The sequence below is a fragment of the Lupinus angustifolius genome, chromosome LG14 (assembly GCF_001865875.1).
Source record: "Lupinus angustifolius cultivar Tanjil chromosome LG14, LupAngTanjil_v1.0, whole genome shotgun sequence".
Lineage (NCBI taxonomy): Eukaryota > Viridiplantae > Streptophyta > Magnoliopsida > Fabales > Fabaceae > Lupinus > Lupinus angustifolius.
In genome coordinates this window covers 14,804,094-14,821,074 of record NC_032022.1, presented here as the reverse complement: position 1 = coordinate 14,821,074, position 16,981 = coordinate 14,804,094, and the positions used below count along the sequence as shown (strand labels likewise).

Sequence of the window (16,981 nt, the reverse complement as noted above, 5' to 3'; positions counted from 1 at the left end):
AATCAATAATGATTAATATATGAATTATGAATGATTTACTAAGAGTGTATACATATTAAATTGAAAAAAGGTTATTTGTTTTGCAAATGCAATATTGTGGGTTTGTTTTTCTCCTAATGTTTGATGAGGTTCCAAATGTTCTACGAGATGTTTAAGGAAATTATAACATTATTTAATTTCCCATTACAAAACAATGAAATCTCTATGTTCTTAATTAACTTTCAATTAAATAAAATAATTCCATTCAACATTATTAATAAAATTAATTTTGGTATTTAATAGTAAGTTGTATGTTACTTTATGCTTCGAAGAAGCAATTCTGATTGTTGTATTGTCTCTATCATCTTTCAAAGTAGGAGTCGATTAGCAACAATGTGGTTTCTTTTAACAAACTAGAAAGGTTTAGTATATTTTCATCGAGATAAATGTTACCATTTTAAAGAATAATAAAATAAAGATTAAAATGATGGGAATATTTAGTAATATGCTTAAATAACTAGTAGGATTTACTCTTTATGTCATTTATTTATTGGTAGTATATTTTTAGGATAATTTAAGGATAATAAATTATGGCATATCCACAATCAAAATTATAACACAGTGCATTTTCCTACAAATTTTCTCAAGTCTTATACGCACAATGTAATCTCAATTTTAAACACCACATTCAACTAAAATCTAAAAAATGTGTTTTATTTATTTTTAATTTGGAAATGCAAGACATTAGGAAATGCAATAACTTTGGAAATGCAACAGATTTAGGAAATGGTTCAGATTAGGGAAATGATATGGATTTAGGAAATGCAATAAAATTAAATTTGATAACAAATATATTAGTTATTTTTTATCCTCCATAACAATATTTCGATCAAAACTAAGTTATTTTCATTACAAATTTAAATGATTCAGTTAGTATGATCAATACAATTCAATTGAAAATCAGCCAATATAACAAGTTTTGGCCAATTTTAACTAGTATAATTACATGACATATACTATTGTTGTACCTCACCAATATGGTTGCCGGTTTTCCGGTTGAACTGGTCAATACAGTCAATTTTCAGAATATTGGTTTTAGACACCAAGAATACCATACATAAAACAACAATTAATTAATATATGGTTTTTAAATTTAGTATATGTTTGGTTATAAGTTTTTTATAAGGTAAGTTCCTTTGATTATAAAACTAGCCAAGATATTTGTATGTTTGTATACTACTTCAATCGATAATATATATTATAGCAATATTAATATTAAAAAATTAAATAGAGACAATGCCTAATTTTATTTACATCAATTATTAAAATAAAATGTGTGACTTGATGATAGACCATATTTTAGAAGTATAAAAAAATGTAATACGATTAGAGTTCCGATTGAACTAGTCAATACGGTCGGTTTTCAAAACGTTTGTTTTAGATACCAAGAATATCATACATAAAAATAAGTATTTAAATTTTTATTTATAATGAAATAACATCTTTTACATTGATATAAACAAAACAAAAACTTATCTATATAGTATTTGAAATAATCCATGTTCATGTATATTTATGGGTAGTAGAGACTTTCCTTTTGTTTAGATGTCAATTGAATTTTGTAAATTATTTCCATTTCATTACCCCAAAAAATAATTATTTCCTGAAAAGTCCCTTTTTTGTATATATATATATATATAGAGGAGAGTGAGAGAAAACGACAAAGAAATATAAGAAAATGGGGAGTGATGCACCATATTTTGATTTACGTAGAGATGGGTTTGGAATTAAAGAAGGTAGTGAAGAATGGAGAGATATGTGTCTGAAAGTGAGAGAAGCTTCTGAGACTCATGGTTACTTTCTTCTAATGTGTGATGAGGTTTCAAATGATTTACGTGAAGAAATGTTTAACCAAATCAATACATTATTTGATTTGCCTTTACAAACTAAGATGAAATACAAAAAACCCAAGTTGTTTAGGAGCTACAATAGGAGGAGCCCTATTACTCCATTCTATGAAGGTTTCGGAATTGATGATGCTCATTTAGATGTTGAGGCTGAATCATTCACTAACTTGATGTGGCCTGAAGGAAACCCTAAGTTTAGGTATTATTCTATTTTTCTGACTAATTATTGCATATCTTATATATTCAGTCGCTCGGAAAAATATTCGTATTCATAATCTATGAGTTTTTTATATTGTTATTGTGTCATCCAACATTCATTTTTAATCATCCTGAAATAAAAGCAGTATAATCGATGTATTAATTGTATATAAATCTTTACATTGACAATACTTAAATATTACACTTATTCACCCGACTCTTAATTATTTTCATTTATACACACACCATAAAAGTGACCTATGTTCCTTTGATGCATTTTTGCTATATGTGCATATACATAACATTTCAACACATATATAAGATTACTACTATTAACTATGCACATGACATGCAGTGAAACACTTAAATCCATGAGTTCCAAGATGCTAGATGTGGGTTATCTTGTTCTTAAGATGATTATGGCAAGTTATGACATTCCCAATTATGCTTCTGAAGCTGAAAAGATGAAGAGTACTAGTGATTTCAAGCTTCTAAAGTATATACTTCCTGATGGAAGCAGTGATGAAACCAAGGTCACCATGATATCTCACACTGACAAAGGTTGCATATCCATTCTATATGATAATGATGTTCAGGGTCTGCAGATGCTAACCAAATCTGGCGAATGGATTGATATTAAGATACCCAAAGGAGGTTTTGCAATCATTATTGGTGATCTCCTCAAGGTATATATATATATATAACTATAACTATACATTATAAATCCTAAATGGTGGTTATAAAATAGATTAATTTGTGTTTGTAACCATGATTACATAGATTGGATTTACATGGATGATATAAACACATCGAGTACAACTTTATTGAATCAGCCTCATCTAAGTATTGTTAAAAAACGAAGAAAATTGCATGCAATGATAATTGTATCCTTTTTATTTATAATGATAAGACACTTTTATTCTTAAAACTAAATGATCTCCGATATTGGAGAGTATTCTGACCCCGCATTAATATTGAGTTGAACTGATTATAATTTTGTGGTGATAACGAATGAATAGGCATGGAGCAATGGGAGACTTCATGCAGCTACACACAGAGTGGCATTAACTAAAGCCAAACTGAGATACTCTTTTGGGCTATTTCCTATAATAAAGGAAGATATGGAGATCAAGGTTCCAAATGAGCTTGTAGATGATCAACATCCCCTTCGTTATAGGCCATTCATTTATAGAGACTACCTTAATCACTATATTGCAACTCGAAATCCTGAAGGGCTTGAAGTTTTTGCTGGTATATAATCTCTTGAAGTCTTTGTTGGTTTATGATCATGATCGAGAAGCACTTGAAGTTTTAGCTAGTTGTTTATATCATTAAACAATTATTACAATTTCAAGGAATAAGGTTCTATGAATAATGGTTTTCTACTTGTATACCAGACTTTTCCTTTGTGATGCACAATAATAAAATTGTATTGGACCCAATTTTGCATAAAGAACAATACTGAATTATTTGTTTCTGTTGTCCATGTGTTGAAGTATAAACAAATGTATAGTTATGTTTGATCATCCCTAATAATGTTTTGGTAAAAGCTAAGTCATTTTCATTAAAAATTAAATGAAAATTAATGTGTATAATCAATACAGTTGAATTAAAAATTGATAATATGACAAGTTTGAGTTGATTTTAACCAATATGAATGTTGACCTATACTATTATTGTACCACACCAGGGTTGATTATCTTGTTATATTATACTAATATAAGTGTTGAAAAATTAATAAAAAAGACAACAACTATTTTTATTTACATCAATTGTTTAAATAAAAATGTGTTACTTGGTGATAGACCATGTTGTAGAAGTATAAAAAAATATAATAGTTATGTTTGATCTCCATAACAATATTTTGGTAAAAACTAATTCATTTTCATTAAAAATTTAAATAAAAATCAGTTAGTATGACCAATAATTTCTATTGAAAATCAATTAGTATAATAAGTTTTGGGTGATTTTAACTTCTATGATTGTGTGATGTATACTATTATTGTACCTCACTAATATGGTGGCCAGTTTTCAAAATACTAGTTATAGATACCAAGAATACCATACATAAAACTATGGGTGTAAAAATTTGGTTCGGTTCAGTTTTTGGTGCATTTTAGTGACCGAACCGATAAAAAAAATATGTTCGGTTCCGCTCAATTAACCGCAAATTTAACTATAGGAATCGAATCGAACCAAACCGCTCTTGAATTGTTCGGTTCGGTTCCACGGTTTTTCCGTTACTTTTTTATAATTTTTTTGCATCAATTGAAAATTCAAAATATATTATAAGAGATATTGTTTATCCACAAAAGAATAAAGATTACTGCTATTATTATGGAAAATTATAACAATACAATTTATTATTAGTAACATATATATCAATTACTAAAATATATAATAGTTATATTTATAACCTTACTTTCATAATTAGTAACACATGTAAATATGCATGTATAACAATATATGATATATGTTAGTTTCAAACTCAATATCACAAAAGTTGGAAAATATGTTCCAAATCATAAGACAATAGGAAACGATTTAGTAATTAATAACATATATAATATTAACTTAATAACAATTTAGTACCATATGTAACACTACAATTCACACCAAAATTGATAATTTAAGCTAGAAAATTGGTTAAAGAATTTAAACAGTAATAAAACATTATTCCCTAAGCCCTAATATATATTTCTTTAATATGCGGATCGGTTCAGTTCCAACGGTTCCTAAATTTCTATAACCATAAACCGAACCGAACATAAACGGTTCCTTAAAAAAATAACTGAACTGAAACACAAAACCGAATCAAACCATATTTTGCAGTTTGATCCAATTATATCGATTTCACAGTTTAAACTAGAATCGCTTACACCTCTACATAAAACATTAATAAATTTAATTAATAATGGTTTTTAAATTTAGTATAGGTTTGGTAGTGATTGTTTTTGTTTATAAGTTTTTTTATTAGGTAAGTTCCTTTATTATTAAATTGGCCAAGATACTTGTATGGTTGTACTTTAGTTCAACCGATTGTTCATTATAAATATCCCCATATATATATTAATATTGAGAAAAACTACTTTTATTTACATCAATTGTTAAAACAAAAAATGTCTGACTTAATGATAGACCATGTTTTAGAAGAATAAACAAATATAATAGTTATGTTTAATCCTCTATAATAATATTTTTGTAAAGGCTAAATCATTTTCATTAAAAATTTAAATGAAAATCAATTAGTATAACCAATACAATTCAATTGAATATCAACTATTGTAACGAGTTTTGACCAATTTTAATTAGTATGATTGTATGGCATACTATTGTTGTTCCTCACTAATATGGTGGCTAGTTTTCCAGTTGAATTGGTCAATATGGTTGGTTTTCAAAACATTTGTTTTAGAATCAAGAATACCATACATAAAACAATAATAAATTTAATTAATAAATGGTTTTTACATTTAATACATGTTTAGTGGTGATTGTTTTTGTTTATAAGTTTTTTTATAAGGTAAGTTCCTTTTTTACCAAACTAGTCAAGATACTTGTATGGTTGTACATTAGTTCAATTGACTTTTCACTATAAATATATATATATATATATATATATAAATAAGTAAAAGTATATATATTATTACTAATATTAATATTGAAAAATTAATAAAGAAGACAATAACTACTTTTATTTACATCAATTATTAAAAAAAAATGTCTAGCTTGGTGATAGAACATGTTTTAGAATTATAAAGAAATGTAATAGTTATGTTTGCATAACAACATTTTGGTAAAAACTAAGTTATTTTCATTAAAAATTTAAATGAAAATCAGTTAGTATGATCAATACAGTTCAATTGACCAACAAGCCGTTGGTCTAGTGATGTAAGATACATCTGTATTCCCAAAGTTGGTGGTTCGATTCTTGGAAGCGACACTTGTTGGAAGAGAGAATCATAATCCTGAAATGAATTATTTCCTTACCCACAAAATGTTTAGTATTACAAGTTTTGGCCAATTTTAACTAGTATGATTGTATACATATACTATTACTTTACCTTACCAATATGGTGGTCAATTTTTCGGTTGAACTAGTCAATATGAATGGGTTTCAAAACATTGGTTTTGGATACCAATAATACCATACATAAAACAATAATAAATTAATTAATTAATATATGGTTTTTAAATTTAATATATGTTTGATTGTGATTCTTTTTGTTTGTAAGTTTTTTTATAATGTAAGTTCCTTCGATTATCAAACTAGCCAAAATACTTGTATAGTTTATATTAATTCAATCGATTGTTCACTAATTAAAGTGTATATTAACGAAATTATTAATTATGAACTTTCACTTCATAAATTATATATTTTTATCTAACTCATCAACTAACTAAATTAAGTGATAAAGCAAACTTCAAGTAAAAGTCTTTAAATTAATTAAGATTTATTTAAGTTGTTCATCCATCAATTTGGGAGTCCCTTTGGAATTAGTTCTTAAAACATATTTATGGTCAGGGTCATCGTAATTTACTAGTTTTAATTGTGGCCGGTTGGGTTTTCAATTTCTGAACTCGAATTCAAAATCAGACTCATTGGAAAGAAACAAATCAAATCACTAAATGCACCAAAACTTTAGTAAAGGAAGTAATTTATATCAATTCCTATGTGGTTGTTGAATGAATTGAACACGGAAAATGAGAGAAATTATGTGGAGCCACGTTGGGAAACTAACATTAATTGATATCCATTCATCTCCACCAACCATTAGAGGGAAACAATGTTAAGGAGAAGGCCAATTAAGGATCGCCTATCCCAAATTTTTTTTGTCTCTAATCAATAATTTTTTTCAAAATAATATAAAGTATTAATTTATGTTTTTTATATTTTCTTCTCTCAATTAATTAACAAATTTTGATTGGCTTGATACATCATTATGGATACCAACGGATACAGGAAATCTCCATCCACCCGTAGTGGCACAACAATTAAATCTTTCATCCATAAATTTAATGATATAAATTATATCTAGATGATATCAAATTAGATCAATATTATGAATAATAATATTTGAGCTATCAAATCAAATGATCATCAAGAATTGAATAGTAGAAGAAATAGATCATGTTATTGCTCAAATAAGGAGAGAATGCACTCTTTGTGTGAGACAAAGATCTGGTATCACAAATCATGTTATGTACCAATAAAAACATTTCATATAAATTAAAAGCTAGAATTTTGAACATGATTTATGATTTAGGACATTGGACAGGATGAGGATCTGTTGTCCCCAACCTCCCCAATTATCACGTCCCTGGTCAATCACAATGAAACAAAATTGATAAAGTTATAAATATTTAATTTTTTAACTGACGTGGCATAATATGATTGGTACAGGGTTTGGGACAGCAAATGCTTATCTCATTGGACAACCCTACTTAGTAGACACAATCTTCCCAAGCTTATTACTTTCACTCATTTCACTCTCATATCCTCTCTCTCCTCTTTGTCTTAGGGTTTCACGTTTCTTTTGCTTTATCATGTGGTTGAAACCCTAACTCCCAACCTAATCACCACGATCTTGTTGAGTTATAGGAAATTGTTGAAGAACTCTAGCTACTGTGACTCCTCCATCGTCGCAGAGAACTTTCTGGTAACCATTCGCACTGGCATATACCCAAGGTGAACATCGAAGAGAAATATATTGTCAACCATGAGGTCGAATGCATTGAGTTGGGCTTAACACGGTCATACCGAATTTTTCTGGTTCGACCTCTTATTTAGTTAAAATTGCAAACTAAAGTCATTCTCAAGTTTGGTTAGCAGCGATCGATCGGTTGGAGCGCGGGTTCAGTTTAGTCCTCACAACATTATTTGATATCTTAATTATTAAATAAAAGAAATAAATTATAGGTTATATAATGTAAATATTAGTTGGAAAAAATTGGGTTAATAATGGTAATTCCTCCTCCTATTGAAAAGTAAGTAATTCTTTTTGGGGTGTGTGATTACTCATCTCAATAAGTGTTTTTCTAGAAATTAAAATTTTGACATTTTAATTGATTTAGGAATCAAATGAAATCTTATGTTAATAGACATGTTGATGATATTAGTGAATTTTAAATAGCTCCCATGAACTTCATTTTTTTTTGCAGAAAAATGATCCCTTAAATTGGTCAACTTTTAGTTTTTTTTTGTATTCTAACTATAATGAGATTAAATTATGCAAGGAATTTAGTTGCGTCTAGAGATGATAAAGCGAACGGCCCTGACCGTTTAGCATGCACCCGTAAAATTCTCATAAATTTTAAGTGGCCACGAGTATGCCCATTTTCCTTGAATGGACAAATCTATATGTTCTACCCGTTTTAAAACGAGCATACATGCTGCTTGTGTGCGATGAATAAGAAAATGTGGTGCATTATGCCAATGCCTAAACCAATTCTGTAGACTAAGTAAAAAATTATGCAGACTAAGTAAAAAAATTCTGGATGCATATATGTATCTTTGAAGCAATCATGCAGACTAAGTAAAAATTATGCCTAAACCAATTTTGTAGACTAAGTTGTTATATAAGCCACAATTCTCTACTTCTCTGAATCTACAAAAGATAAAATACAAAATTTTCAATATTTAAGGATGTATGTATCTCACAATACAATCTTTTCATAACATCTTCAGCTATCTCAAAACTTTTTATATCTTCTTCATTCCTTCTCTTCATGTTCATTCCTTCTCTTATTGGTTTCATGTCTCTACATCTCTGGTTCTCTACTCCTCCTTCTAGCTAAGGAAAGAGATTTTGTATATTGGTTTGCACACTACGAATGCCTAACTTTGGCCTCTTTGGTTCCTTTGGACTGTTGGAGCACATAATATTCTGCATATTGGCTACCCGCTTAGCCCATTTGAAATGTTTGTTAGATAAACGGGCTAACAGGTCAGACATAATAGAATAGGCTAGTGGGAAAATTATGAATGCTTTGCCTATATTTTTTTGCGGGCAATTTCCATTTTGGTGAATGAGAATCTTTTGTCCCTAAAAATCTATATCCCTATGTACCAAGTCAATCAAACACTACCAACTAGCATAAAAAAGTTACTTTATCATTTTCTGATTTTTTTTAAGTAGATGATAATTTCTCATTGAGTTGGGACACAATGGGACATAAAAAAGTGGGACAGGTGATCCCATTCCATTTTGGTATCACTAGTTGGGTCGCATCCCTATTTCTTTTAAGAGGTGATACTATTGGGTACAAAAAAAATCATACAAAGGAATTTCATTGAGAATATGAAAAACAATCAAATTAGGATGTGGAATGAAATAATGTGGGTGACTAAGATGCATGGATGCACCGAACATAATTCATGGGAGATCAAATGGGAATTTTCTGTGTCAAATTTATCTCGTAGCAAACACCATTTCCCATATTTTAATTAATTTCGCCCTCATTTTTTATTGTGAAATAAATTGAAATAAATTTTTTGGGCATGAATGATTTGAGCTCTATAGAGTAAATAAATTAAGTGGCTTTTTAAATAATGACTTTTGGTGATTTTGACAAGTCTAACTTATTACGTGAAGATTGGATATTTGGATTGCTTTGAGATAATTAAGATATAAATACTTTTTGATGGCCAGAAGCAGCTATTGGGAATATGATTAATTGGTATATATATTTATTGTTAATGATTATTCATATATTGTTTTTAAGACTTATATTTCAATAACATATTTTTATTCAAATTTGAATTATTATCCAAGTTTGAATGCAAAGTTGGGCCTAAAGATTTTGTATACATGAATTCTAAACATCAAGAACTGGTTATGTCAAACTTTAAAAACAAAAAGAATTAGTGGAAAGAACAAATACATAAGTTTAAGTATATTAGTGCAAATAAGTGATTCCCACACCTAGATTATTTACTTTTTTTGTATTTTTAACATTCACACCTTTTCGGTAAGAACCTAATCTTTTTCAGGTGTGACTATCCCTTTCAACAAGTGTCATTATCAGGAATTAAACTCTTGACATTTTGATTTCTCGTAAATCTAGCAGAGTCTTACATGACTAAGCTAACATCTTATTGATTCATCAAGTATACTATCTCACAAATTAAGAGACTGCTTAAATAAAATATAAGCTAAATTTGTGGAAGTTATATATATTGGCATTTTCTCATTAGTATTTGTCATGGATTTAAGTTTTCTTGTTGATAGATTATAATACTAATTCACCTTACCAATGTGTCGTTTGCCAATACATTATCGAGGTCAATAATTTAATAACAATTTTTTAGTATAATAATCATTATAATGTGCACAACCCATGAAACTAGTAATTTCAGGAGGGAAATGAGGACATTGATATTTTTTGTTTTTTGGTAAATCTCATAAAACCATCATAATGCTATATATATTACTAAAATCGAATACTAATTTAAGAGGGACAACTATAAATTATGGTTAAGGTAAGAATCCATGAAATCTAGTTGGTTTTGCAATTTTCTTTAATTATCAATTATGAATCCCTCATAAATTAGATTGGCTATTGATCAAGTTAAACATTGTATCTAAATAATAGTTTCCCTTCCCATTCATTAAGTCACGTGGGTGAAATATGAAAAAAGGAAATATTTTGGGTCAGAAAACTATACATAGCATATACATTGTCGATAAAACTATGAGAAAAAGATGTATATAATAATAGAGTTAAATTTTTTATATTATCAGTATATTATCCACCGTTGCTATGTCATATATTATTCACATGCTAGAATGAAGTAAATTTCTATGATACAAAACAAAAATGTGTTTTCTATGTGTTTATTTTTTTTTTAAAAGATTTAACATTACGAGAAATCCCTTTCTATTGACTATTTATTTATCACAATATTCTTTTATAGAGATCATTCATCACATATCATTATATATTCATTCTTAAAAGATTACGAAATATTATTCTTACAAATGAGATAAGAGAATCTTTTTTAGCATTTTATTCAATTAATTGAATAAATAATTTGAAAATAAAAAATGAATGATAGATCATTTATTCATTACAAGTAAAGTTTGTTAAAATATTATTATAATAAATATAATAAAAATGAATATTTTTTAGCATAAACAATGATATTTACAAAGTAATAAATCAATATTTTTCAGAATATGTGACTACTCATTCTAATATGTATTACTTTCGAGAATCGATTTTGACATTTTTCCTAATACAATATATGGATAACGTATCGGCTAGATCATCGTCTCGTAAAAAAAAAAATATTTGTAAAAATGTTTTGATAGGTTTTGAAAGATTTGAAGTGTATGTGTCCCGCTCAGGCACGTTCCCTTACATATATCTTCTCAGAACACTTCACTCTCAGACACTGACCCTCTTTTCAAACATCACTCAAAGGTTCTTTCATTTCATTACATCACCTTCAAAATCTTACTTTCTCTCTTTCTTCTTCTTCTTTTTCTGCTTTTCTGTGCTGTTATAGCGTGATTCTGAGGTTTCATTTTTTTGTTTTTTTTGTTTTTGTGGTGTTTGATAGATCTGTGATTCAACTGCATTGGTTGGTCTTTTGATAAATTTCGCTTCTTTTTTCATTTGGGTAGAGAGGGTTGGAATTTTAAGGACTTGGGTTTTTCATTTTTGCACTGAATGAATGCTACAGAAGAAGATGAAACTGATAGGTTCAGGTTCATGTTCATGGGAATTTTGAATGTGTTTGAATTGTAGAAGTGAAAAAATTAATACCATGATTATAAAAATTGAATTTTGATCATTTATTCTAGTATTCATGTTGAGGTGTTTTTGAAATTATTTTATTCTTTATTATTATGATTGAGGTTATGATTACTATGGGAGTTTCTGAACATGTTGTTATATACGTTTATGTATTTAGCTACTCAATAACATTGTCAGTTTCAAAATCCATGAATTGGAGTTCAATACCTTTTGCCACTAATATCTTCATAGCAAAAAGTTTTAATTTGTGGTTGTGATCGCCGTTGAATTTTGTTTGTGATTGAAAAACTGAATTTGAATCCAATGCTATTGTGTCACTGTGATTCGGAGCCACTACATAATTCTGAGTGACGTGTTTGTGGTGGTCACTGCAACCATAATATTGCTGCCGCATAAGGTGACGTGGTCAACAATTTGAACCATTTCCTTTCGTTGCCTTTGCCCTACTGCAACGAATACTTCTAAATGATTTCCGTATCGGATACTTCTATACTTTTCAATGAATTTCTCATGTATTTGTGTCCTGTATCTGAATTTTTGCTTCCTAACCGTTTTTTATGGTAATTGGATTGTTGAAAATAGGTATGATCAACATTTTCATCTGAATCGTTTTTATTGCTATTCTTCAAGGCATACAAATGAACAAAGAAAATATAATTAGTGCCAAAGATGATGAGTTTCCACTCAGGGTCACTAGAGCAAGGGCTAAGATCTTGGGATCGAAACCATTTGGAGAAGGGATACCTCCCTACCCAAGTCAATCCTTGAAAAATGATCAGAAAAACAAGCTCCGAGCTAATTCCAAAAGGGTAGCTTCTGATGATATCAACACTTGTAATGTTGCCCCTGCTGGTCTTCAGCACAAGCGGAGGACAATGCTTTCGGATGTAACTAACATCGGTGAAAAATCATATGATAAGTGTTTTAACACATCAAAGCTTCAGGTATCAATGAAATTCTCTAACTTTGTATAAGTTTACGAGATATACTCAAAGCTGCAAATGATCTACATATATCTAAATAATGTTTTAGTGTTATTCTGATTGACTATCAACTATGCAGGCAAGAGTTCATAAGAAGGACATCACAAAGCTAGCTTCAGGTGTCTCCAACGAAAATTCGTCATCACAAGACGATGTGAGAGCAAAGTTAACTGAAGAATTATCCTCAAAAAGGGTGGTAGAATCACATGACAACATCACTGCAATAACTTTCGACGATAAAGAGCCAGCAGAACATTGCATGTCCAATTGCATAAGAGAAGGTGTTATAGCAGACAACACACTTTCAATGCAAGGCTCTGTGAAATCTGATGAACTCATGAGCTCTCCAAATAAAGGTTTCTCAATAATCTCATATGTCACCACTAGTATGCAATAGACTTTAGGCATAAATTAAGTCATACTAATTTACTACAAATGTATTTATGCACCTCTCTGTTTGAGCATACAATGCACTAAATGCTACTTGATGGCCTATGTTGCTTTACCAAAATTGCTTGTTTATACTTTTGTATGACTATTTACTGAACTGTATTTTAAATGATTATTACTGGTTAGAGAATTGAACGTACTATTATCAATATACAAGGAACTTTCAAGTTCACGGAGTTTCAATTCTATTTGATTGCCCTTTTGCTACATCATAAAAATAGATACAAGAAGTGAGCCACATATATCCACTAGAAAGATAACTTGTTAGAAATCATGATCCTGTAACTACTGCTTATTAATTGGATTGTGCAGAGATAGATATGATTTGTGAGAAACTAGCAGCCTCAGATTGCTTGGCCATTGTGGACATTGATTTGGAATTGAAGTTAAAGGATCCTCTAGTTTGGAGTTCTTACGCCCCTGATATATACAAGAAAACTCGTGTCACAGAGGTTTGTGATGTAGTAATATGATTCTTTTCCTGATTATTGCTAATATACTGTTTGTATATGTGACTAGTGCCTATTCCCGTAGCTTCTGTTAAACAATGTTATTATTTAAACGCCGTCGGCTTCTGCTTTTCTACTATTGTCACAGTCTGACTGCATTATTATAACACTATAACAAGGTTCTATCAGAGTATAACATCCACTGTAAGCAAGTGTTCTTGGATGGCAAAGAACATACTTTATTCAGTAACATTATACTATTAATGTTTCTGCATAAAGAACTATAAAAGAATAATACTGTATTAGAGCTATGAAAACAGAAGGATAATACATTTATTTACTTAAAAAATAAGCTTTGGTGAAATCTGTCTAGGTTGAAAGGAAACCGTTAACCAATTACATGGAGAAGTTGCAGAAAGACATCAGTCCAAGCATGCGGGCAATTCTGATTGACTGGCTTGTGGAGGTTAGTCTCATGGCTCATGCATTATGTTCATTTCAATACTTTAGGACTCTGGCTTTTCCTTTTTCATGTTATTGTAAATCTCTGAGTGTACTATGTAATGCAGTTCAATTTTAAGTACCCGAACGAAGGGGATTTTTCGAGATGGTAATAAATTTTCAGGTATTTAAACCATACCTAGGAGAATGAGGCAAACAATGTTGGACTTATTTCCCAACATATAGTCACAACCATTAGAGTTAAGATTTTCAATAATGGCCAGACAATAAAATGAAATTATTTACTCGAAAAGAAAAAAAAAACAAATTATATGAGCTAATCTCACAAAATGATTATTTGTATTTCATGGTATTCACCAAGTGGGACAAGCAGATCATATTCTAATATATAGTTGCCTATTCTTCCTCATAAATTATTTTCTCTATTTCATTGAAGAGTTAAAGATCATTAATTCTTACCCTTTTGAATCTTGTCACTTATAATCTTATTACTGTATTCTCAATTAACTTTCAATTCAAACGTAGTTGAATGATAGGATACTCGCAAGGAGCTGGATATCTAGAAATCATTATGATGTTCCTATTATAGGCACATTTGAAATACACAAACTCAAACTGTGTATTGATGTTGGGCTATTAAAGCTTTGGTCGTAGGTTTTCGTAATGTTTTTTATAACCTATTTCAGGTTACTGAAGAATACAAGTTGGTTCCGGACACTCTTTACCTGACTGTGAATCTCATTGATCGCTATCTCTCTACTAGTTTGATTCATAAACAAAGGCTCCAGTTGCTTGGTGTTACTTGCATGCTGATTGCATCGTAAGTTCCATTCTTTTCAATGCTCCTTATTTAAGATGCAAGTTCCTCAGGCTTGAAGCTTCTCTTTGAACTCTACTGTACTATAAGGATTTTAAAATGATAAAGCTGATATTGACAATAACTTTTTCATCCCAAGTCTTGTATAGTTGATTACAATTAATTTTAGTGAAATAATGAAACTTTATCTGCACACATTTTTTTTATAATTCTGTTATAAAGTTATACCTTAAAATCACTGAATTCTTGATATTGAATGCATTTGGTGATACTACAAAGTTATAATGTGCATATTCGGAAATTCTAAAATGCTCTTCTTTTCCTTCATGGCTTTAAGAAAATATGAAGAGATTTGTGCTCCTAGAGTGGAAGAGTTTTGCATCATCACAGATAATACATACACAAGAGAAGAGGTATAGTATTTGGTTCACCTGGATAATACATGATGAAAGATGTATTAAGCACCTAATAAGTGGCATTTGACAGGTATTGAAAATGGAAACTGAGGTTCTAAACCTTTTGAACTTTAAATTATCTGTTCCCACAACTAAAACATTTCTCAGGTATGTACTACATTTCCATGTTTTGTTGAAAAATGTCACTTTGTTAAAACTTCATTTAGCCATGACAATTTTTTTTGGCTTTCAGGAGATTCATCCAAGCAGCGCAATCTTCTTACGATGTACTAAAATTATTATTCAGTATCCACAGTTTAATTTCAGAAGGCGTTTCTATTATGCTGATAGGAAATGTTTTTGGTTGTCAATTTTCCTTATTATACAGGTTCCGCGCGTTGAACTGGAATTCATGGCAAATTATTTTGCAGAGCTTACTCTTGTTGATTACAGCTTCTTGAAGTTTCTACCTTCCCTTGTAGCTGCATCTGCTGTATTCCTTGCCAGATGGACCCTCAACCAGTCAGAACATCCATGGGTGTGAACTTACTTTGATTATCTTATTGCAAATTTATAATTCGTCTGTGTCCGAAAGTAAATAAATAAACCTAAAGATTCACTTGTGCATTTATTTGTAGAATCCAACTCTTGAGCACTACACAAACTACAAAGTCTCAGAGCTTAAACCTGTTGTTCTTGCTCTCGAAGATTTGCAACGTAGTACCAAAGGCTGCCCCCTGAATGCGATACGAGAGAAATACAAACAACAGAAGGTTAGAATTATACACACCGACGTCTAATTTAGAACATTTGCAATTAATTCTTAGAAAATGGGTTGTTGAAGGAGTTTTTATTCAGATTCCTTTAATCTATCATCCATTTGATTAATGTATGTGATGCAGTAAAATAATATGGTTGTACTTAGCTTACTAGAAAATAGTTATATGAGATTATTACATAACAGTGAATTTTGATTCCTGTTACAGTTCAATTGTGTGGCACAATTGACACCAAAACCGTTGCAGTCCCTCTTCGAGGTTCAACTGTAAATTATGCATCTCTAAAGACTACATGACAACTTTAATTTCGGGTTCAGTGAAGGTGATATTCTCATCCATCTTGACATATTCTATCGTTTATTTTTTGTTATTAATTTCCACTTGCTGTCTGTTTCGTCGTTGTAACATGTAATGATTATCAAATTCTGGTGCTTTCAGGTCTCCTTGTAATGTGAAATTGTTACATCATAATACATTTCAACGGTTAGTTGAAATGCTAACTGACTTCAAGCAGACTGACTGCATATTAAGGTTGTCATCATGCAACAAACATGTACCTGTTCCAAGATTACTGTTGCATGGAAACATTCTTATTCAATAAAATATGCCAAAAAGTACATACATTTTGCTTTTATTTCTTTTTAGTCTTTTAAATGGTGCAATTTTACCAGATTGCAGAAATGAATAATGACTCATAAAAGGGCACTCTGTAAACTTCATATGGTTCAATTTGAATGACAAAATCTTGTGTTCAGGTTTTATGAATTCTCTATCATAGTTGATTGAATTCCTTGGCATGAAGG

General features: G+C 29.9%; 2 protein-coding genes across 3 annotated transcripts; both read left to right on the top strand.

Annotated features, from left to right (window-relative positions):
* Positions 1,688 to 3,552, top strand: LOC109326808 (probable 2-oxoglutarate-dependent dioxygenase AOP1). The gene is made up of 3 exons (XM_019559649.1): positions 1,688 to 2,085; positions 2,440 to 2,770; positions 3,104 to 3,552. The coding sequence occupies exons 1-3, from the start codon at positions 1,718 to 1,720 to the stop codon at positions 3,341 to 3,343; spliced, it is 939 nt and encodes a 312-aa protein (XP_019415194.1). The 5' UTR covers positions 1,688 to 1,717; the 3' UTR covers positions 3,344 to 3,552.
* LOC109326807 (cyclin-A2-2-like) lies at positions 11,426 to 16,943 on the top strand. Of its 2 annotated transcripts, none has more exons than XM_019559647.1 (13): positions 11,426 to 11,507; positions 12,426 to 12,787; positions 12,906 to 13,182; positions 13,589 to 13,728; positions 14,099 to 14,191; positions 14,874 to 15,007; positions 15,342 to 15,417; positions 15,491 to 15,567; positions 15,653 to 15,686; positions 15,788 to 15,937; positions 16,038 to 16,172; positions 16,386 to 16,500; positions 16,617 to 16,943. In XM_019559647.1, the coding sequence occupies exons 2-12, from the start codon at positions 12,482 to 12,484 to the stop codon at positions 16,446 to 16,448; spliced, it is 1,485 nt and encodes a 494-aa protein (XP_019415192.1). In that variant the 5' UTR covers positions 11,426 to 11,507; positions 12,426 to 12,481; the 3' UTR covers positions 16,449 to 16,500; positions 16,617 to 16,943. The 2 variants fall into 2 exon arrangements, with proteins under 2 accessions (XP_019415192.1, XP_019415193.1); XM_019559648.1 differs by having other exon boundaries at positions 11,447 to 11,507; positions 12,474 to 12,787.